The sequence below is a fragment of the Gallus gallus genome, chromosome Z (assembly GCF_016699485.2).
Source record: "Gallus gallus isolate bGalGal1 chromosome Z, bGalGal1.mat.broiler.GRCg7b, whole genome shotgun sequence".
Taxonomy (NCBI): Eukaryota; Metazoa; Chordata; class Aves; order Galliformes; family Phasianidae; genus Gallus; species Gallus gallus.
Window position 1 is genome coordinate 56,208,839 of NC_052572.1, and position 23,331 is coordinate 56,232,169.

Consider the following 23,331-nt stretch of genomic DNA (forward strand, 5'->3'; position numbering starts at 1 on the left):
GATAAGGGTTTCCAGTACTGTGCTGTGCAGAGTCAGCTCTGTTCTGTTCTGTTGGCTTGAGTGCAAGTCAGTGGAATCTCAGTGTCTGCATTGTCAAATTAAAAGACTACCATCAGTTTCAGTAAGGAGGAAGTGAAAGCAAGGCAAACACAAAAATTGTTTAAGAAAGCAGAGTAACAAGTGTTATCTGCAGTGTAATCATCACTAAGGAGAAAGCACATGTGGGCAGAGACAGTTTGTGTAAGTACTGGGGTTATGCATGTCTGCTTGTTCTCAAGAGCTAAGGAGTTGGTGGACTGCCTTCCTAGAACTATTCCTTTTTTGAGTAGCTCTTTATTTTTTTATAAAAGAAACAACAAAACCCTTTGGCCTAGCTACTTTGTAGAGCACAGTACTTCTCTTTATTCATATGGCTAGCAGATTCGGAGCCTTGACTGTGTGCAGCAGTTCAAAATAATAGGTTTTTAGTTTTACTGACGAAGAATACTGAGTTGCAGAAATGGCACATAACAGTTTAAGTGATAAACCAGTAGATGTGGATGTGGCTTCTGGTGTCTTTTCGGCCGTGCTGCCTTTCTGTCAGGTCATTCCTTTTCACTGGTAACCAGCTTTTGAAATGTAGAGAGCAGCACCCTTATTGGTACCCTTGAAGTTCAGTACTCACACTTTTCACAGTTATGCAAACCAAACAGTATCAATCATTGATACCAGCACACATACAAGATCTGACCTAGATTTTTTTCAGTTCCCTGGTGCGTGCTATGTCAATATTTTCATTAAATTGAATTAGTTGGAGCATCAAATGCATTGAAAATTGCTAAGTGAAACACCTATTGTGCTGTTAAAGCTTCTCCTGAATTTCAGGCTTTGCCATTGGAAAAAACGGCCTCATTTAGAGAGTGGGATAGAAATTTATCTTGTAGCTTTGAGGGAGCTAGGTAGGGTACAAAACTGCCTGACTAAATAGTATCTCTGGGACTGTTGTATAAGAACTGTAAATTCCTTCCTATTCCTGTACACTTTTCCAAAATAGGTAATGGATAATCAGGATGTATGTTTCCTGTTCTGCTTGTCAGATGAAATCCTGAGGGGTGCAGAGGACCTTTAATAGGTTTGCTAAAGCAATTTCATGTACTACTGGAATGAGAGGAGATATGTGAGGAAGCAAGGAGGCTTTTCAACAAAATTCTCTCAGCTGGTACCAATGACACAGAATTGTTACAGTGGTCCACTGACCCTAGAACCACTCAGCTCCCTCTTCCACCTTAAAGAAGAGGCAAGCTTTACTTATCCTTAGACATGCTACCCCTTCTGTGTGTGTGTATATGTATATTAATAAATATGTAATTATTTTTTGAAATCCATGCCTCAGTTTATGTCAGCCTTGCAATTTTGTATTCATGTGCAGTGCTGTATTTCATAAGGGCTGTTTTTCTAGCCTCCTAACCAGGGCAGAAGGTCCCTCTTCACCTTTGTTGCTGTTTCTGTCTTGTTGCTATTGTGTCTTCTTGTTTTATGGTTACTACTGTTAGGGGAAACTCTAGCATGTCAGAATCCTTACATCCTGAAAGCCTCATCTTAGTTCAGAATGGCCTCCCCTTTGTATTTAGGCTGGGATTTGTGGGGTTTTGTTTTGAAATGAGGGAGGTTGGATTCCACTCCTTTGAAGTTTGAGATCCTTCCACTTGACTGTTGGGTGGGGAGATAGCCAATCAGCAGTGACTTCAGGGTGAATTTACACAAAACTTTAGTGCCTAAACAATTTAATTGCAAGATGAGTTGGAAGAATAGCATCCATGTTAAGTATGCAAAATGGTGGTCTGCATACTGCTGAAAAGATGCCTATACTTCTGTAGTTATAGTCAAGGTTATGGGGATGTTTCCCTGTTCTGCCTTTTTCCCTGGTTTTGTGCCATGTAGTAGTAGCACTGCATGCCCATCTTCTCTCTGTTAATTATCAGATTAATGTTTCTTACTTGCAGCCTTGCTCTTTTTTCAGGCATGTTCTTTCTTTGTCTGACCAAGAGCTGGTTTATTCTCTGTCCTCAATAGATACTCTCTTCTCAGAGGTACTGTCAATGGCCACACTGCTTGCCAATGCTTGTTAAAGCTCTCAAGCACTCGTTGGTGTGTCTTTTTGCTTGTGATCAGCATTAAACTAATTATCAGATGTGGGATCAGACAGGAGCTTTTCTCCTGCATCAGATTGGCAAGTACTGGTGGAATAAATGAAGGGCTCATTCACATCCAAGTTCACTGAACAAACTCCCCTGTTTCAAGGACTTGGGATACTAGTGATGCCCTTGTTCTAAGCAGCTTTCTTCCACTGGTGTATAGTTTTTTTTAGCTTTTCACCTTTTCCTGCAGCATATTGAGAAGTTCTGTAGCAGATGTTTATTCTGCCATCGACTGTTTACTGGGGAGCGTCAACTTGCTGTTTGTTGTGCTCCTTCTTAGTCCTTAGCTTTTTGTGTAAAGGCTATATATAGGTTTAATAGAATGGAGACTGGAACCAGACAGCGGGGTGAAGAAGGTTGTTGCCAGTCTTTGTATCTATGTCTTGGATTTGGCCAGTCCGCTGTGATAGAATTGATGCGATACTGAAAGACTTGCCTAGGATGGAGAGAAGATGGAGTAAGTTGTTTGGATGGGTTTGAATAATAAATGAAGAAATAAACATCTCTTGGATTTCTTCACGTTAGCCAGAAATAGACCTGTTTGTACATACAGGAAAAAACAAGATACATATGTAGAACCTTGTATTTGTTTCCCGAGGTTTTTCTTTTTTTCTGCATTCTGATTCTTGTGCTCAGACTAGAGGATGAAGTGGTAGGTGACACTCTTTCTTGCCTGCTGTCACATTCTACTGTTGTCCCTGGAATTTGTGAAAATTCTCTGCTGAATAAATAGGATGCTGTTACTCCGAACGGATATGTGATATGACTTGACCAACGCTGTACAAGAGAGCATTTCTTCAGGCTATCATTCCTACGTGTTGGTAGCCTTCATGTGTAAGCCGACTGATATTTTCTCTGTCTCCTGAGACTCCAGCTGCTTTCTGTTGATCTAAAACCCGCTTGAGTGATTTGATGCTTGACAGAAAGGTAAAATTCCTTTGTTCATTTTAGCTGTTTTGAAATGGGCATATGTTTTGGCATCAGCATAGTTGGCAGCACAAGGTTTGACATTCAAATAGCTGGTTTTATTTTTCCTTTAAGGAACATCGTTACTATGTTTCAGCAGGAATGTTTGAAAATGCTGCCTGCGGTGATCCGAGATCACTCAGATATGGGATAGAGATGAGGTCTTCCTGTTGGCAGCAGTAATAATGCTAATTTATATTAGTCTCCAGAACATACTAGAACTTGCTGAGCTCTGTGATTTTAATATGATCTCTCTAGAATATTATTTTATATATATATAAAAATATAAGATACATATATTACATAAAGTTGAAGGATGAGTTTAATGGCAATTTATCAAAATATCAAAGAAGTAGAACATTAAAGTCTTGAATGGATCGTCAGCCCCTATGTATTTTCACTGTAATAACAGGATCAGTTTTGAAGCAGATGCAAAAATATAGCACTTGATTGGGCTGAACTTTTTTCCCACTTTATTTTAAGCTAAAGTAAAGCATTGAGATGATAGTATGTTTCTTGTATTAATACTTACATTGAATGCTGCACATGTTTGTGAAGGGAAAGTTAGGCCTTACAAACTTGATATCCTTTTATGACAAGGTTACTCACCTAGTGGACAAGGTTATCCACCTAGCAGATAAAGGGAAGGCAGTGATGGTGGTTGAATATTTTTTTAATTTGGATTTTAGCAAAGCTTTTGATACTGTCTCTCATAGTATTCTTCTGAACAAAATGTCCGGCATACAGCTAGATATATACAAATACAGCACTTGAAAAATTCTCTAATGTTTCTGTCTCAAAGAGTTGCAGCAAATGCGATAATAGCCAGTCACTAGCATGTTTCTTAGGGCAGTTTTAAGGCCTGTTTTTATCAGTGACCTGGGCAAAAAGTTGAGTGGGCACTGAGTATGTTTGCAGGTATTTCTAAATTAGGAGGTGTTGTTGACTCTCTTGAGGGTAAGAATGCCTGCAGAAAGATATTCCTAAGTTATCATGCCAGGCAATTTAAAAAGTGCAAATGCTAAATTCTGCACCTGGGATGGGGCAATCTTGGATTATACATAGATTGCAGGACAAATGGTTGGAGTGCAGCCCTACAGAGAGTGGTATATGGTGTTCTGTTGATTGCAAGCACAGTACAAGTTAACAATGCCTATGACAGCTGAAAGGGCCAACCATATTTTGGGGTGCATTAAGCACAGTATAACTATCAGGTCAAAAGGGATTGTCCCACTCTGCTCTGTGCTTGTGTGGTCTGACCTTGAGTACTCTGTTCAGTTTGTTGTGTCACAATTTAAGGACATAAAACTACCAGAGGTTGTCCAAAGGAGAGCTGTGAAGATGGTGAAGAGGGAAGGATGTATAAGAAGCGGCTGAGGTTGCTTGGTTTGTGCAGCCCAAAGAAGACAAGGCTGAAGGGAGCCCTCATGACAGCTACAGCTCCTCACAGGGAGCGGAGGGCAGCGCTGAGCTCTGCTGTCTGTGACAGTGACAGGGCCCGAGGGAATGGCATGGGGCTGTGTCAGGGGAGAGTTGAGTTGGGTATTAGACTTAGAGGGTACTCAGACACTGGAACAGGCTCCCCAGCGAAGTTGTCATGACCACAGATCTGTTGCTGTTAACGAAGTTTGCACGGTGGTTTAATGTGGGTTGCACTGTGTGTAGTTGGGTGTTGGACTTGATCTGAATTCCTTTCTTCTCTTAGAGCACTTCCATTTATGAGGTGTAGTTTATCTCAACAGCGTAAGGAACAGCTAGAAAACTTCTCAGTTTATTTATTTTTGGAAATTGGTAAACATGTGGAGATCCCAGTGTCTGACAGGTAGACAGAAGACTTGATTTTAAGTGCCACCTTACATTTAGATTATGGTATTTTATTTTTTGAATAATGCTTGATAAGAATATAGGGTTGAAAAGTGACCAGTAAGTTGAACTGTTTGGATGGCAACAGTCTCAGTCTGCAATATTCTTACTTAAAACAGAAGGCAGTGGATAAACAGAGGTGGAAGAACGTAAATGCCCACAGCAGGGAAACAATGCACACAACATATAGATCGTCTCTATATTTTAGTGGAAAGCAGTGGGTGGGTTTTGAACACTATAGTTACTTGGCACTGTTGTTTAGAACGTTTACAATTGGTAGATCAGCCACCAAAGCAGCACAGGTTTTAAGAAGATTGTGTGTGTGAGTATTAAGTGATCAAATCACCTGAAGAACTGCAAAAAAATTAAACTTGAGTTGAAGCCAGTAAATAAATTCTACCAGTAGTGGTGAAAAGAAGGGATAAATATAGATTAAGTAGCTATATAATGGAGGGCTTCTTGACACCTACAGCGGATCCTTCCAAATCACAGCACTGATTGAGTATAGTAAGAGTTCAGGCAGCGTTTGTAGCCATGACATGTTTTTCCCATTATCTTTGAGGATAATGTTAATAGGAATTGGTAGTGTTGGAAATTCAAAATCAGAATGACACAGACTGATTGAGATTGAAAGGGACCTCTGGAGGCCATCTGGTCCAACGCCCCTGCTCAAGCAAGGCCAGCTAGAGCAGGTGGCCCAGGGTCATGTCCAGATGGCTTTTGAATATCTCCAAGGAGGAAGACTACAACTTCTCTGGGCAACCTGTGCCACTGCTCAGTCACCCGCACAGTAAAGATGTGCTTCCTGATGTTCAGACAAAACCTCCTGTGTTTCAGCTTGTGCCTATTGCCTCTCATCCTGTCACTGGACATCACTGAAAAGAGCCCAGCTCCAACTTCCTTGCACCTTCCCTTCAGGTATTTATATACGTTAATATGGATATTAATTACTTCTCTAAAGAACCAAGTATTAAGTAATGTTTTTGATTATTTATGACATGTGAAGCTCTTGAACTGTTCCCTTGTTTGAAGGAAGGAGCATGGTATAACTTTATTTAATCGATTGCATTCTTCCTTCATAAATGATATATAATTCCTACCTTTTTTTCTTTGCATCTTATTGCACAGAGTATTATAATCACTTTCTTCTTGATCTCAACTGTGAAACTTCAAGGTTCTTCAATAGACAACATAAGAGTTTGCCTATGTGAAGGAGTTCCTAAGATAAAATTCTTTATTTTCTTCCTAGGTCAAACTCATGTCCCTTCTAAATGATTTTGACAGTAGCAGAAGAAGCTACATAGTATATATATATCCTGTCTCAGTCCCATTCAGATATAGGTGTGTGCATAAAAGACAATTCAAAATTATAAAGAAGCATGGTTATAGTTTCTTAGCTCTTCTGAGTAAGCAAGACTATGTAGTCCATGTATCTCTTCTGAAGTGTGGGCGTATACTTATCTTTCTCTTAAATGCAAAAGATAGTCCAAAGTGACCCAAAAGAGGCTTTTCTGTGTAGTACTGAAATAAATTCCTCTGACAAGGCTTTTTTAAAATTTAAAATGCTTAAAATACATAGCTAGAATATTAAGTGGTTTGTTTCTTTCCCTTGTGATTAGTGTTTCCTTCCATCTTTTGGAGTATGTGAATAAGGTTACAAAGTTTATTTTCTCTCAATCTCATTCATAATGTCCAGCAACGTAAAGGTTTTTTGGTAAAAATCAGAATTAGGTTCATATTCTGTTTGTAAACATACAATGAATTAAACTGCCTTATACTGTAGGTAGAAGACTTCCTTAACAGTAGATTGCCAAAGCCTCTTCATGAATATTTTGTTGGATCCCTCTGAGTCTTGTTCTGTCTTCCTCTCCCCTCAGTTAATGTATTGCCAGAACATTTCACCCTCCCACATATTCTTCCTTCCAGGTCAGTGCTGTATGGCATAAAGTGAACAAATGTGTGTAGTCTTGACAATCTTTGTATGACACTTTACTTTGTCACCTTCCCACTTTTCAAGCTGTTGCCATTCATGACTATATGCTTTCCTACCATTCCTGGAGCCAGTAATTTTTGAGTAGCATTATGTTTCAGAAGGAATTTTGTTCTTAAATCTCATAAGCTTCATTCTTAGCCATTGTAATGGCTTGGGCTGGAAGAGACCTTAAAGACCATCTACTTCCAATCCTTCTGCCACGAACAGGAACACCTCCCACTAGGTCAGGTTGCTGAAAGCTACATCCAACCTGACCTCAAACATTTCCAGGATTGGATCATCCACAACTTCTCTGGGTAACCTGTTTCAGTGCCTCACCACTCTCACAGTGAAGAATTTCTTCCTTATGTCTAATCTAAATATGTTGTCTTTCAGTTTAAAGCCATTACCCCCTTGTCCTATCACTGCACTCCTGAGTCATTCCCCAGGTTTCCTGTAGGCCTCATTTTGGTACTGGAAGGTTATTACAATGTCTACCCAGAGACTACTTTTCTCTAGACTGAGCCTTCTAGCCATAATTTAACCTTTTAAAAATAATTTTGACTAAAAGTTTGATATTACTTGCTTTTAAGCATGTATTTTCTGGTTTTGCTGATTTATTTATTTATTGGTAGATTTGCATCTTGATGTGGTTTTTCACAAATATGTTTCTGTATGTCTACTGTTTTTCTTAATTCCTTGAAATTTCTCTGTCTTCCTTCATAGAAATCTTCCTTAGTGTGAATTAATTCAGAATAAATTAAATAATATTCCAAATGTATTCCTTTTGGTCTGCAGAGCATCTTTTCACACAGATCTATAATGTCTTAGGCCTATATTGTTATACAACAATTTTTTTCCCCATAGAGTTATCTTACTTAGTTACACTCTCTATTTCAAACATTAATTTCTGCAGTTTCATTTATCTCTCAGAAGCTGATCTCTTTTGTCTTTGATGTTTCCATGTGAGTTTACTAGGAAGACAGGATGTCCTCATTTTTATCTGCCTCTATCTTCAATTAAACATGCTTTCCAGTTGAACAGTTGCTTCTCTTGGCACTGCTTCTCCCTTCATCCCTCTCCCTGCTACACAAGCATATAAGTAGTTGTATTTAGATGCATCTAATTTTGTTCACTCTGAAAGGATGAAGCAATGGTTGGATTTCTTTCCTTAAATAGGTAGCTTTTCTTTCACTTCTCAACAGTTGGTCATTGTCTGTTGCATAGACTTACTCTAAGTTGTATTCTTATCTGTTCTTTTTTGTTTGTTTGTTTGCTGTAGTTGCCTTGTTTTTGTCCATCTTATTGTTGTGTTAGTGGTTACTGATAATTCTGAAAATACTTAAAAATAACTAAAACATCATTTTATTGCCAAGCAAATTTATGTAACTGGATCAGAGTCTTTATTTTCTTTTCCTTTCTGAAAAAATCTCAGTTTTCCTTTCTTAGGTATCTGAAACACACTAGATGCTGCAGAGGATCCATGAAAATTTGGTTTTCATTTTGTTTTTGTGGTAGGTTTTCATTGTATGTCTATTTCCCTCATGTATGGTTTCAGGGTATGCCATGTGGATCAAGCTGAGTATTCACCATTGCACTGCATTGTGGTGGGGACTGCAAATGCCTTTTAGGACGAGGCAGTGATTTTCAGTAGAGTTGACACATCCTTTGTGTCTGTACTTTGGGTGAAGTTTTTAGGATGACAAAATCGGTTACCTGCCACTGAAGCGCTGTAGGCATTTCTAGACATACTGTCTTTCTTCCCCCCCTTACAGAGACAGTGAAACTCTCTTACACATAATAACTAGCACGTGGCAGTAATTTAGATATGGCTGTGTTGATGGGATACCATGTGGACAGTCATTTCTTCTGCTTTTCTTTCAAGTAGTCATTTTCCCATTTGGATATGAGAATGCTGTTCTATATGGACAGTGGATGTTACAGTCTTTCAGATCCACAGGTGCTGGTCATGAAGTCAAGTACTTGCTAATCTTGTTACTCTTCCTGTGCAAGTAATCTGTAGGTAGATGTGTTCAAAATTCTAGTGGTGAGACTTGCAACACTGCCACTATTCAGATACTGTTAATTTGTGCTTCTTGACATGACTAAAGTTGTCCTTTCTTTTACTTGAGAACATCCCATGCTGTTAGCTTGCTGTTGGAGCTGCACAGTAAGGTCTTTACCTTCACTTTAGATAAAATTATTTTTAAAATGGTTTCAACATACGTATGTCCTTTTTGTTTTAAGTTGTCAGGACTAAGTATTCTGTCATTTAGTTTCTTGTGGTACTTTGAGGCTATTCTATGAAAGAGAAAACATCATTCTTTTCATTAACATGTAATCAGTACTTCCTGGTGTTTCATTTTTCTTCATTTTCTCTCCTTCTACGTGTTCTTCTTGGCTTCATGTTTTACATTACTTAGAATAAATTCTTTACCTCTTCCCTTTGTTTATTTTAATGTCTTTCTTCTGTTTTCTGACTTTGATGTAGTCTTTTAAGGCCATTTTACTTTTTTCACACATGGATGCATAGGCCCAATTTCTGCTTTCAACCAAGCTTGTTAATGATTTCCTGAAGTGCTTTGAACCCTTTGTGCTTGGGATACAGGAAAAAGGCTGAGGTGGGACAAACGTTATGTATAGCCATGACTTGGTTGCTGGGTATTCTGAGGGAAAAACTCTTCTCTCTTCCTCCTCCGTTCTCCAGTCCTAACATCCAAGCATCCTGTTGTAGCAGCAACATGGTCAGAAGGTGTCTATCAGGTTGGTGCACACCAGCTCAAGGCCTGAGTAGATGCAAAAGTGCTTGTAGGACTTGATTAACATCTGAGTCAGCTTTGCACCAAAGTACACACAGAGCAGTTTGGAGCATCAGCCTACACTTCCAGCAGAAATAGAGTAGGTGCACACGTAGAAGTGCTTTTACCACTTTGAAGCAATACTGCTGTGCTGTTTGTTAAAAATCACCGTAGTGTTGCTTCTTAGCTGTTTGTTTCTTTCTGTTTTGTTTTTTATTTGCCTCCCTAGCCCTTTCTTCAGTTGCTGCTTTTGAAAATAAGAAAATAAATAATCCCAAGGCCTCCATTGCCTTGTCTTTTAATTGCTCACAGTCCCTTCTGTTGCTCTATGCTAAAAGGCATGGTTATAAGAAACTCAAGGCAGTTTCTCTCCCATGCCTTCACTCATTTTGGAGTGGGCATGTGCAGTGTGGTTCAGTGCTTGGTGAAGTTGGTGGGAAATCTCCCATGCCTTTAGGCAGCTTTGAAATTTGGATGAAGTCTTCCTGATGGAGCTGAGTTGCACATCCAAACTAGGAGAGCTGTCTGGCAGGCTGATTCTGAGAAACCAACAGAAGGTCTATGTATGTGTTAATACTGGGTGTTTATCTTCAGGAAATGCTAAGTCTTGCACATCAGAAGGATTGCAAAATAATGAAAGCTTTTGCAAGGCAAAAGGGAAAGAATACACAGGCAGAGCCAGGGACCTGCGTCCTACCGTTGTTTAAGACTCTCCGTAAAAGCTCTTCAGTTGAATTTCTTCTGTAAATTTCATAACTACCTTTGTAACAGAGAAATCCACAAAACACTACAGCAGTTATGAATCCACGTTGAAGTAGAGTTAAGGATTTTTACACACTAGAGGTAGAATTTGCTTTTGGCTATTCTGGGTGACAAGGAGAGCTACCTTGTTCTTGTGAACAGTAATATAACTATCTATTGTTACAGTTTTCACATACCAGATTCCATAGAAGTATGTAAATGCTTATTTGCAAGTTCAAAGCTGGAATAATAGACACCAGAAATCTTTTTTAAACCTGCGGCTTTCTTTGGAGTGGACATCACTGAGGCCTTGGGTGGGAACTTTGATGATGTGATGGAAGTTTTTGATGCCTTTAAGGAACAGAATGTAAATTACTAACTAGACCTTAATCTGGTGGGGAGCCTGCTTCAAACAAAGGGGAAAAGAAAAGCTTGACATTTGAATGGGTGGAGCTCACTGTGAGCCCTCCATGGTGGGGAAACCTGCTGTAGAAGTGGTGAAAACAAAACTTGATAAATGTTGTATTGTAATCCAGCCTCTGTTCATAAGACTTGGATAGGAAAGACAAAAAAGTATTTCATTTAACAGAATCTTTCATGTCTGCTTTTGTTTTTGTTGTACACCTGGAGATGAAGCCTGGGAAGCTTGGAGACGTTCATTTCTAGCTTGTGTTTTGTTGGTGTGTTTGGATTTTCTGTTGCTGTTGGTTTGTTTTTTGTTTGTCAGGCATATTTAAACTCTGTTTTGTGATAATGAGGAAAGAGACTGAGCATTTTACTCATCTGAAGACAGGTGGAGGAGTCCCCATGCTGAGTGCTGTATAGGCCTGTTTGCCTTTTGTTTCTTCTTACTAATTGGTTATAATGGATGGTGTGTATATATATATAAAAGAATCCCTACATATCTAGCCTCAGGGAATTAAGCTTTCGAAAATGAAGTATCCATCAAAGCAGGAGTTGGCTGGTACAGTTTGTATCCCAACTTCTTTCCTTTTTCTCTCCTTTTTTTCCTGCCTCCAAAAAGCTTAAGAAAAGAGTCTTTTGTCTTCTTTTCAGCAAAGTTACACTGAAATTCATCTGTGCTTTATTCATCTGCTTTCATTTGTGCCATTCATGGGCAGCTGTGGGTTATATAGGACAAAGGAGATGAATTCCTAACCTCTACGTTCAAGCAGTGTGTCGAGAAAGGTTCAGCACACACCCTGCCCTTTTTTTGTGGGGTCCAACTAAAGTATTACAGCTTTTAGTTTCAATACAGAGTTATCTCTGGGCTGTATTTTTCCATATGCCATTAAAATGGTATGATAGAGTTCTGCTTGGTTTTAGAAGGGATGTGTCTGTACAGATGTATCCTTAGAAAGAGATCTTTTTCTTAGTTTAGCAAAACTTTTGAGGAAATGTAGCTTAGAAGTTTGCTTTACTGGAATTTATGATTAAATACTTTTTATTTTTTAATGATGACTTGATTTCAAACACACTGAACTGAGAGTACTTGAATTTACTTTTTGTGAAGATGTATTCAAATGTAACAAAGGAAAATTTTATCATTTTGTGAGAGTTAACTTCTAACGTGGGTCTCTTAAATAATTCCATGAATGAGTAGGGATGAGTATCAATTTATTTTTCCCTTTTTATATATTTTTTTCCTTTTTAAGTAGGACACTCACATGCACTTACATGTATACACACATGTGTCCTATGCCAGATCTTCATCTAGTATTAACCGACATAAAATATTTAAGTGGGTCTGGTCAGATAGATGTGTGAAATACCTAAACACTCAGCTATACAATTAATATGGTTTACTTCCACAAATGAAAAAGTCTTAAAGGAAGACAACTTTTTTGACTACTTTTAAGTTAAAGCTGCCATTTCCTCTCCCTCCTGCCTCCGATCAGATCTAAAAACCATAACTTATACTGATCACCTTTCATATAGTAGAATTCACATTAGATGAGGAGAAGTGCTACAGCTCTACTTCTTAATCCTTTTAGAAAGTTGTCATGAATTTCAGTATCCTGGTCAAACACTTGTGAAAGTCGGTTGCTACTGGAGATCTTTTCAGATTTGCTGATCCACAACTTCTCTCTGTTTCTCTGCAGACTCTTCATACTCAGAGCCTCCTGATGTTCAACAGCAGTTGAACCACTACCAGTCTGCAGCTTTAGCCAGGAACAACAACGTCAGTCCAATCCCACTTTCAGGGAGTGCAGCAGGAATGGAAAAAACGGAAGCCATCCTTAACTGTGAATTTTGTGAATTCTCCTCGGGTTACATACAGAGCATTCGGCGTCACTACCGTGACAAGCATGGAGGGAAAAAACTTTTCAAGTGCAAAGATTGTTCCTTTTATACAGGCTTTAAGTAAGTACTGTGGCAAACAGATAAACTGAACTCACAAGGGTGTTTTAGTTCTTGAAAGGACTTCTGAGATCTTTGAGAGCTGGCTGTAGCAGCAGAACATGGCCACTGCTGACCAGAGAGAGGAACGTAGGAAATGCCAAGCCAGATCACAGCAGCATCCATGTAATCCATTTTCCTCTCTCCTACAACAGCCGGTACCATCTGCTGCAGACGAAAGCATTGCAGCAGCTTTTACTTGCTGGAGGAGATGGAACAGGTAGTGCTTTTCTTTAACATAAGCAGTTAGAGGTTCCTGGTGCAACTGGCATGATGCATAGGATAAGTAAGGGAGATAAGGAGATGGGAGAAATTACATACCCTTTCTGAAGAAACCTCCCTCATGTAATTTTATTTCTGCTACTATTTATCTAGCTGGAATGCACTCTTCAGAGTAACTGATAGCATAGAAAGGCATTTCAGCAAATTCAATTAGATGTTGCAAAATTTAAAATCTCAGCTGTCTTTGTGCAAGTGTGTGTGTGTTTTAGCTGCTGTTCTCTAAGGAAAAAAGGCTTAGGCACCTGTGCTCTTCATCATTTCCCTCTGATACACTGGACCCCTGGGCCTACATCCCCTAGCTGGAATTTGACGTCTCAGATATGTCAAGTTCTTAAGAGACTAGTGACAGTATACAGTATGATTGGGTACAGGAGAAATGTTCTGTTGAATAAAATGTTGAGCGCAAACCTTCTCTCTGCTAAATGAATCCACACAAGAGCAACTTCTAGCTACACATCTGTAGACTTTATTGCTTCAGACCCTCCCTGCCTCAGTGATACAGTTTGCTGCTTACGCTTTATGTACTGATTGCTCTCTATCTTAGAGATTGCCAATAATCAACTCAGTTCAGTCTGTTCACATATTGTGCATTTTACCAAGATGAAATAAAATCATCTTAAATCAAGTGCCGATTAAATACACTCATACTTACAAAAAAGTTGTATTCTTTCATTTGGTGTCTCAAACATGCAAGGATTATGTCTTCTTTTGAAAGTATACCATGTTTTCTCTCTTAAAAAATAGGCAAAAAAAACCCTTACAAATTTCCTCTTCAAGTCACTGTGGAAACTTGAATGCATGAAAGAACTCACTGAAGTTAGTAGCAATACACCTGTACAATTCAGACATCACTGGATTGTGCCTGGAGCCACTTGTAAACTATTTTATGCACAAGCTGACAAGCAGAACTTAGGTGGAAACTTCAGTGTGGCAAACTCTCCACTGTCTCTTTACCCCTACTTTAAGTAAAAAAAAACCTGACCACTTCCCCCAAGTTCACAGACATCTCTTGTTTCAGTAGTTGAGCTAGCAGTCAGAGAAGTGTATAGTTATTTTCCTTTGCATGGAGGAGGAGTTACATACCCCTTCCAACTTTTAAGTATGCAGCTAAGGTAATGTCAACATGAGATTTTTTTGTTCAGGAGTGCTGTAGGGTATTCATTCATTCTTCTACCTTAATAAGTGGAGCATTCTTAGTATTGGAGTTTCAGGTCTTCATATATGATGCTTTAAAACTAATCTGCACAAGGACAAACACTCTGAGCTCAGGTATGTTTCATATCCCAAGTCCAGACATCTTAGCTGTTTTAGGAGTTACCTTACAAAGATAGAGGTGATTAAGGATAAAAATTTGTATTCATCTTTGTATGTTTAGAACTGCTAATAGATTTTATTCAAGTTACTAAAAGTTGAATACACAGAATATTTCCACTTGAAGATAAATAATGAGCATGAAAGATGGGAATTCTTTTGTTATCTTAACTACAGCATTGTGACTATATAGCAACCCTTGCAAATGAATATCTTGTCAGAATGTGTGGCAGTTACTTGAGGATACGAGCCTGCAAATACTCATGTGTTACTCATGTGAGTAGCCCTGCTGAAATGCCATGTGGCACTATGAAGACAAGGCTGAGAGATATCTGTACTGTTTTACACAACACTTCCCTTACAGAGCTGTGGCACTTCATCGTTCACTGCACAACTCTTCTGACTGCTCCCATCTCTCTCTCTCCTATTTCACAGATCTGCTTTTACTATGCACGTGGAAGCTGGGCATTCGGCAGTTCCTGAGGAAGGACCCAAAGACCTTCGCTGTCCTCTTTGCCTATATCACACCAAATACAAACGCAACATGATTGACCATATAGTTCTGCACAGAGGTAACGATAGTCCTGTATGTGCCTGTCTGATGAGAGAAATGCTGAACAATGCCCCTGTCTTTCTGATTGGTTTCATTAAATTTTCTCCTCTCTACATATGCACAAGTATGTTAAATCGGCCATCAGCTCTTCAATATCCTTTGTTCCTTTCTGAGTATACATCTTACTAGTTTCCTGTAGAGTTCAAAGTCAACTGGTGCTGAAACGGCAGATTTAACCTCTCTAGAGAAAGAGCTTAAAAACAATTTCAACAGTCTTCAAGTACCCATTTACCAAGAGTAGCAGTAACGTGCAGCTTTGATCTAAGCCAAAATTGTTTCCTGCTTTTGTCTTTGTTATTGTAAAGTCCTTGCTATCATAAACTGGAGCACAGTGTATCAACTAGCTGTTGAGACTGCAGAATGTCTCCTGATCGCTTGCTTGAATTTTTTCTCTTTGTGATGTGTTTTACTGTTCTTAGGATCAAACCAAGAATTACCTTATTTTCATTTTTCTTTAAGAGTCCAGTTCCTTCTTCTCTTCTCCCTTCTTCTTTCAACCTAACTAAAAGTGGGATTAGGTATTTCTACACTATATTAACTACAGACTTCCTAACTCAGAAGAGGCAGCTATTTGGGCTCTGTGGGCTGGGATTCCTGCCCATTGCTATCACATTTGATGCTTGTAGATGGTCTGTTGGCTGCCAAAATTCCAACCCATGTGGTGGGATGGCACTCTGCCTGCTTGCAGGTTGGGCAGAGTTTCACAGTAGGATACTGGTGGTGTACAAACACAAGTTTTGCATGCCATCTTTTGCTGGAGGAGATCCTGGCGTGACAAGTGCTAACGTAATTCCTTGTAACATACAGTTTCCCAGTATTCGTTACATAAAGTCCTTCTTGTACCAAAGGAGTGGTGTTGTTAGACTTGATAGAAATTTCTGTCTGTTAGCAGGACTCTTCTAGGGAAACATCTGGGAGAAAGTGACCTGCCAGTGATTCAGAAAGTACATTACAAATCTGCTTTGTTTGGTTGTAAAAGTTTGGCAGATGCATTTACTTCCTGTCTTTGAAGGTGTTGCAGTGTCAGATTTTGCTCAGCTTCAGGACATACTCCAGAATTATCTCACTTCAGAGGAGAAGAGAGTTTAGTTAAGCCCTGTGCAGTGTACCCTGTGGTTCCAAATGATGTCAAGGTGTGTCTGGTTTTGTTACTTGCCAGAGCACCAGTGAGCACTGCTTTTTAAATTAAAGATAGAATGAGGGATAAACTGATGGACTTAGGAGAGTTTCCATCAAATGTGGACTTTACACTGGGAGTGTCTCGTTGCAGTGGTAGAAGAACACTTCAAGAGCTAAAGAAGCTGTGCTGCCTTTACAACTGGTGTTTCTGATCAGTTACAGGGAGTTGTTTACCTCCTGAGTGACACCATATCTGTTCTTTTGTTTAGCTGTTGCTTCACTTGCACAAACTAGCCTTGAGTCCTTGTGCTGCTGAAACAACTGGTAGCAAATGACATGATTACACACCCACTAGCGCACTGGAAGAGGTAAAACAATAAAATAAGTTTTAATACAAATGGGAGTTTAGCTGGTAAAGAACCTATTGAAGGAAGCATAAGGATCTTCTCAGGCATCAAGAGAGATGGTAGTAAAGTAAGTATAGTCATCCTGTAAAGTTCTTTCCAGTGCTTGTATCCAGATTAAAAGCAAAACAAAAAATAACCTTTCAGTTGTGTTTCTTGCTTGGCAACTGAAGCAGATGATTTTGACAAGATTTAACATGCACTGTTAAATCCCCCCCATGAGAAAGAGGCTGAGAGATGTCGAACACAGCATGAGATATCTTTCCTCCTTTATTGGCATTGTATTTATAAAACGAGCATAGTCCTGAGCTGTGGTCCAAAAAAGTTAATTTTTTAGGTAGATGGAGTAGCGCAGCGTGTAAAATCAAGAGTGACAGATCCGATCCAATTCATATTTAATTTTTGTCCAGTGTAAAAAGACACATTTACAGATGCATAACTCTTATATTCTTTCTAAGTTGTTGCATCGAAAGTCCTTGATGAAGCAGCGTGTGTTTGAAATTGAGAGTATATACGTCTCTTAATGAGTAACTGTGAAAGTTGACTCAGCCAAGGCTAAAGCATTATAAGCTGTAAGGCTGAATGGTGTGTAAGAAAGAATTACGTGAGGACTTTGCCTCCTGTTAAGGATGTGGGGAAACAGGATGCATCCAAGAGTCCTTCTACAGGTGTAACCTATTCTGTTCAATGAGTTCTTTATCAGTGTAAATGCTGTTCAGTTGTCCTTTCTATAGGCACATGTGGAGCATAGGCTCCTTGCCTTTTGGCAGGCTGTATCAGCGGACTGACACAGCTAGAAGGTTTGGTTCTCTGCTGTGCTGGCGTGTGAAGAGATAAAGTGTGGCTAGGCAAGCACGGGGACCTTCTATGGAGAAGAAAGTGAAATCTTGCTCCACAGCCAGCAGAGAAGCTGAGCTTTAACAGTCCGGACAGTGCAGTTCAGTTTCATTATCCCTTTTGGTACCATTCCCATCACACATTTTGAAACACGTTAATACTTTTTCAGGTCTGATGCAACTCACCAAGATCACTATTACATCTACTTTAAAGTCCTTGGGGTTTTATATTTTCTTCTTTTTGATATCATTTTACTCTTGCTGGTACAAATACGGATTTTTTTTCTTCCATTTAATAGAAATCTCATCCATTTCTATTGACTAGTAAATTCAAGACAAAAAAAGTGAAATTTTCAAATTAATCTACCTCTCCAAAGGCTTTGTAGCTAAATATCCTGTTTCCATACTCATGGTTGTTTCTGTTATTATCCCTTTTGGACACATCTTCATTCATACACACCCCAGTGCTCTGCTTGTTTTGGCTAATGGAACACAAAACGCTATGTGTTCAGTGATTGTAACTTTAATTTACACTGATTATGGGCAAAAATTGACATAACCAAATAATTTGTCAGACTGTTTGTACTTGTTTAAGGGAAGGAATTGAGTCATGTATGGTGTGGTGTGTGTTGTTGAGTAAAGATTTTTCCTTATATTGAAGGACTGATAAAGCCATACTCTTTTTCTATGCCTTGAGGAAAAAAAATACGTCTGCTTTGTGTTTCTGTACTGCAAGTACCTACTGCATTGGTGGCCTTTCAATGTGTTCTCTGATCTGCACTGGAATTAACCTAAATATTTCTGTCTAAGATTGAGTTTCTTAAACTGAGATTATGCTGTTTAGGTGTTTGTTTTGTTATTTTTATTCTCTTTTCCTTATACTTATTGCTACAGTCCACAATTCATGGCAGCTTTTTTATGAGGGTCCTTTTTTAGACGTTGGTGTCCTTTTTTAGACATTGTTGAAGCATGAAGAAGTCTACATCTGGAAAACAAACAAACAAACAAACAAAAAAACACCTAAATCTTTTAATTTGTGTAGGAACATCTATGGCAGTCGTTCACGTGTGATAAATGCATTCTGAATGATTAATTAAATACAAACAGCTTTATAAAGGCAAACCAGGTTTGGGAACATCACCTTATAAAATGTGAAATTCTGGGCCCAAAAGACTCTGTAAGTTCCAAGTCATTGCTTGCAGGAAACTCACTCTGACTACTCATGTAAAATTTGTAAATCACCCCCTAAAAGTAAAATCCTTCAGGCTATAATTGATGTTTACTTTTATCTTGTTTTTTTCTTTTCATGCTACTGTGCTGCTTTTCATTTGATGAGCATATGTGTGATTGTCTGTGAGACCTGTGAGGTTTCCCTGATGTGACTTAGGAGATCCTGCATTGCACCATAGTGGTAGATAAAAAGTTTTTGTGGTGTTTGTTTGTTTTTAAATCTTTGCCATATGCTAGAGGAAAGGTGAGTTTTCTGACATTTTAGTTGGTGTTTCTTTTTTTGAACACTTAACTTGGCTTTTTCACTTTCGAAACTGGCTGCTTCGCTTCTGTCAGGAAGTCCAAAAGCACACTGTGGCAAAAACCTTCTAAAAAAGTCTTTGACCACAGAAGCACAACGTGAAATTCTGTTGTCTTTTAGACTATTTTCCCTTCCCTGCTTCCTGCACTGAAAGGCCACAATTCAGCATCTGTATAGCTAGAGATCTTTTTAGTGTAGAACCACAAGTCTTCAGCATTTTTCAAAGACACAGCTTTGGGAAAAGTTGTACTTTTTGAAGTGGTCAAAGAGGAAGCCATGAGGTAGGATAGCTTCAGTATTCAGTGAGAAAATGAGGAAGATGATAAGAGTTTTTTGAGGGCTGTGGAACAGGTCTCGTGAGCAGTGGTGGTGTGTGGATTGGTTAAAGATGAGACAACAGTGGATCTTCTGCCACCTTCCAGAAAAGCCATAAAGCAATCTGTATTTCTTTAGTTGCCTTTGGAAGTGATGTTACTTACCTCACAGGGAAGGGACCGTTAGCTCAGGTCCATACAAGGGGCCGTTTAGTCTGGGGGAAAAGAGGCTGAGGGGAGACCTGATTGCTCTCTTGCGATATCTGAAAGGTGCTTACAGCGAAAGCGGAGTTGGTCTCTTCTCACTGGTGACAGGTGACAGGATGAGGGGAAATGGCCCCAAGTTGTTCCAGAGGAGGTTTAGGTTGGATATCAGGAAGAACTTCTTTACAGAATGGGTGGTTAAGCACTGGAATAGGCTGCCCGGGGAGTTTGTTGAGTCACCATCCCTGGATGTGTTTAAGAGCCCTTTGGATGTGGTACTCAGGGACATGATTTAGCGGAGGGTCTTTTCCAACCTGAGTGATCCTACGATTCTATGATTGCCCCTTACCCTTCACGTTAATTGAGTTCCTGGCCTATGGTTTTTTGCTCATTTGTTTTTATCTGTTGTTCAGGATGACCTGTATGAGGAGGTTTCTCCTCTAATCTGCAGTCCATAAGGTATAGCAGCACTAAAGTTCAGTGTTAATTAAAAAGGCCAGTTAAGTAACAGAAGCCCATAATTGGTTCGCAAAGGATTTTATGGTGACCTATTGTTGAAAGGTTAAGTTTGGGATTTCCCTTGTGCACACAGCTTAGGAAACACAGTGGATGGATATCACACACATCTGATTCTTACTCTGTAAAAAGGTTGAAATTAATTACTGCTTTGTTAAGTGTCTGTATTTTATTTGAGAAGCGAAGAGTTTAGAAACTCAGTGAGAGCATTTGAGTACATGCCTATGTCCCTGATGTGAGCTGTGGGATGCATGACATGATGTGCGCATAGATTTTGAGCCTAAGCTTTCTGAAAGTTTTGGGTGTGTTGGGAGTTTCTGCTGCTGGCTGGACTGCATGGCCTCTTCCAGGAGAAGGTACTGCCTTACTTGCCCCCTCAGTCACCAGCAGCAGCTTTGAATATGACATTGAGAATACCAGCTCTGATTTTTACAGCACTCTGCACCTTCCATTTTTATTAGATTTCTAGCAGCCATTTCTGGCTGTTGTCAGTGCTGAACCAAAATGGTCTATTGATTTGGCTGATTTATGACTGCTTTTGAATTCCCAGGCTCCACATCTTGGCTCACAGGTGGAGTCTCATTCACCCCCAGATCTCCAATCCTATCCTTGTTACCCAAAGAGCAGTTGCATTTGTAGCCTTGAAGGATTAACCCTGTTGTTGCAGAGAAGTTATTTTGTGGGTTTTTTTTGTTTTGTTTTGGTTTTTTTTGTGTGTGTGTGGTAGTCCAGTTTGGTTCCCACTCCTATGTAGGCAGACTTGCATACCCGTGAAGGAAGTTCTGTTCCTTCCTTGTGTGGGTGGTAGTTCCCACCCTGTTGGCACATGGCATGATACTTCATAAGATTTAAGTGAACCTTGTCCTGTTCCTACAGAAGAGCGGGTCGTTCCCATTGAAGTCTGCCGTTCCAAACTGTCGAAGTACTTGCAGGGAGTTGTTTTCCGCTGTGATAAGTGTACCTTTACCTGCTCCAGTGATGAGAGCTTGCAGCAGCACATAGAGAAGCACAATGAACTGAAACCTTACAAATGCCAACTCTGCTACTATGAGACCAAACACACAGAGGAACTGGACGCTCACCTTCGAGACGAGCACAAGGTAAGCTTCAAATAGTTTTAATTTGTAACAATCTCCTCCATGTAAATGCTGTAAATTACTCTGATTAGCCAACCTGCTTTCCTTCCCTCCATCTGAAAACCAATTCCGTATAGAGCTTAAACTCCTGTTTTCTATTATTCCTTTTCTTTTTTTTTTTTCCTCAGAAATTCAAAATTGAGGGTTTCTGAAACTGTTCAAGATGATCAGAATTGGCAGACTATTTTATGCAGAACATGATCATCTGGAAAAGGCACTTGTTAATGTTAATTCTATTTAAAGGGGGGGAAAAATGACATTATGAAACAATATTAAGGCTGTGTAATTCAGCCTGTCTAAAAGGCAGGAGATTCCAAACATGATTGCTCTAGCAACTTCAGCAGCATGTCATGCCATACATATTTTAATAACAAAGAGGGCAGTGCATCCCTATTTACATTTAACAAGGGAAAGATAAACAGCAAATATAACCAGGTCCTAGCTTAAGACTGCTTTGGTGTTTTTGTGGAGCCTGTGAGTGGAGACCTAATCCAGTCTCTGAGAATCGATTAGAAGGCTTTCCACTTAGCTTTGAATTTCTGTTATCTGTGCAGCTGAGATACTTCAGTTCTAGAACTGAGATGTGTTTTGGAGTATTTAGTATTCTCTTTTTCATTCTCTTTCTATTTCTCTATCTATTAGAGGCAGTTTCCTCACTAAAACTCCCACCCAAGTCTTCATTAAAACTCACTCCCACTTCTTTGACTGAACAACACTTTTCTTATCACCAAACATATTTATATTGACAGTATTAGCAGATAAGAGGTCCCAACAAAACTCTACATGCTTCAAAAAAGAAAAAAAAAGGGGGGGGGAGGGGAAGAAAAAAAAAAAGAAATCTTGTAGAAGCAAACTCTGTAAACTTAGGTTGGCCTGCTGTGTGTAATTGCCCACTTCTTTATTATTCTTTGAGAATCTTCTTCAATTCACATGGTATGTGAGATGCTCTGAATCTTCTAATCTTGCCATATGCAGGAGGCATTAATCCTCATTCTTTTGACAGTGGATCAGCCTGGGAGGATAACTCCCATACCTAGTTTTCTCCTCCAGTTTGGACCTACAACAGTATTCCCAGTAGCGTAGGATATTTTTTCACCATTTCTCTTTAGTTATCTTTATCTTATCTTTAGTAAATTATCTTACTAATTTGTGTCTATGTTCAGTGCTTAGATAACACAAGTGATATACTGTGCCTTAAAGAGCTTCTGTGCATGAGTGGAGTTGAATTAAGTGTCTTGCATGTGGTCTTGTCTGTTTAAGTCTCCGTGGGTAACAGGTCAAGTCAGAGAGCCTCATCCTGGCTGTCTGTATGTAGTAACTCTAAGAACCTGATTACCTGCACTCCGCTGTGTTCAGGATAGTTGCTATTTAGAGATATACTACAGTTTAATTCACATGCTCCTTTGGTTCATTCACGTTTCCGTTTCTGTAGAAGCATACAAGTTAGTCAGTGGGGGTTGATATTTCATTCAGCATCTTGCAGGGGGTGCTGTACTGCACTGATTCCTCTCTCTCCATCCTCTCTGCCTCTGTGGCTCAGTGCCTGTGCTGCTGGAGGGCTGTCTTTTTGCATGAAAGATGAATCCAAAATCCTTCCCAGCAGTGATCAACGAGCTCAGAGGGCGCTTGTCATCCAACAAGTATTAGCTGTGGTATCCTGGTCGTGCTCCCGCAGTCTGCCTTCACTGTAAATCTGGACTGTTCCTCTGCTTTTTCTGGTGTATGTGGAGGAGTTCCCGACTTCTGTGCCCTAAGCTGCTGCTTTCACAATGATGCCCTGATCTGTTTAGTAGCTGCTGCATTTCACCCTAGGCTTAGTTGAGTTTGACTGCTGGATAAAGTGTTCCCATTATAGTCTATATATCAGTTTGCAAAGCGCTTTGCAGCTGCTTGTAATGAAAATTAATCTGTTATTAATGAGTGAAAGTGTATGTCGCATGAAGCAGCCGTGTGCTTAGTAAAGGACCCATCCTTTCATGCATGAAGCTGGATGAATCATTTTCCTTCAGTGTGGATGTGCAATGGCAGCATCTGATACAGTAGTTGAATGGTCCAGTTAGGATACAACTTAAAGAGTTTTACATTTCCTGGACTTTTTTACTTTCAATACCTCAGAAACAGGAAGAAATTAGGAGAATTTACTGAATG

At 39.5% G+C, this 23,331-nt stretch overlaps 1 protein-coding gene across 1 annotated transcript in view; it reads left to right on the plus strand.

Annotated features, from left to right (window-relative positions):
* ZNF462 (zinc finger protein 462) overlaps window positions 1-23,331 on the plus strand; it is a 50,686-nt gene that overhangs the window by 20,083 nt on the left and 7,272 nt on the right. The window contains exons 7-9 of the mRNA NM_001397216.1: window positions 12,620-12,881; window positions 14,946-15,082; window positions 20,924-21,147. Of these exons, the coding sequence (NP_001384145.1) occupies window positions 12,620-12,881; window positions 14,946-15,082; window positions 20,924-21,147 (623 nt within the window). The remainder of the gene's footprint in view (window positions 1-12,619; window positions 12,882-14,945; window positions 15,083-20,923; window positions 21,148-23,331) is intronic.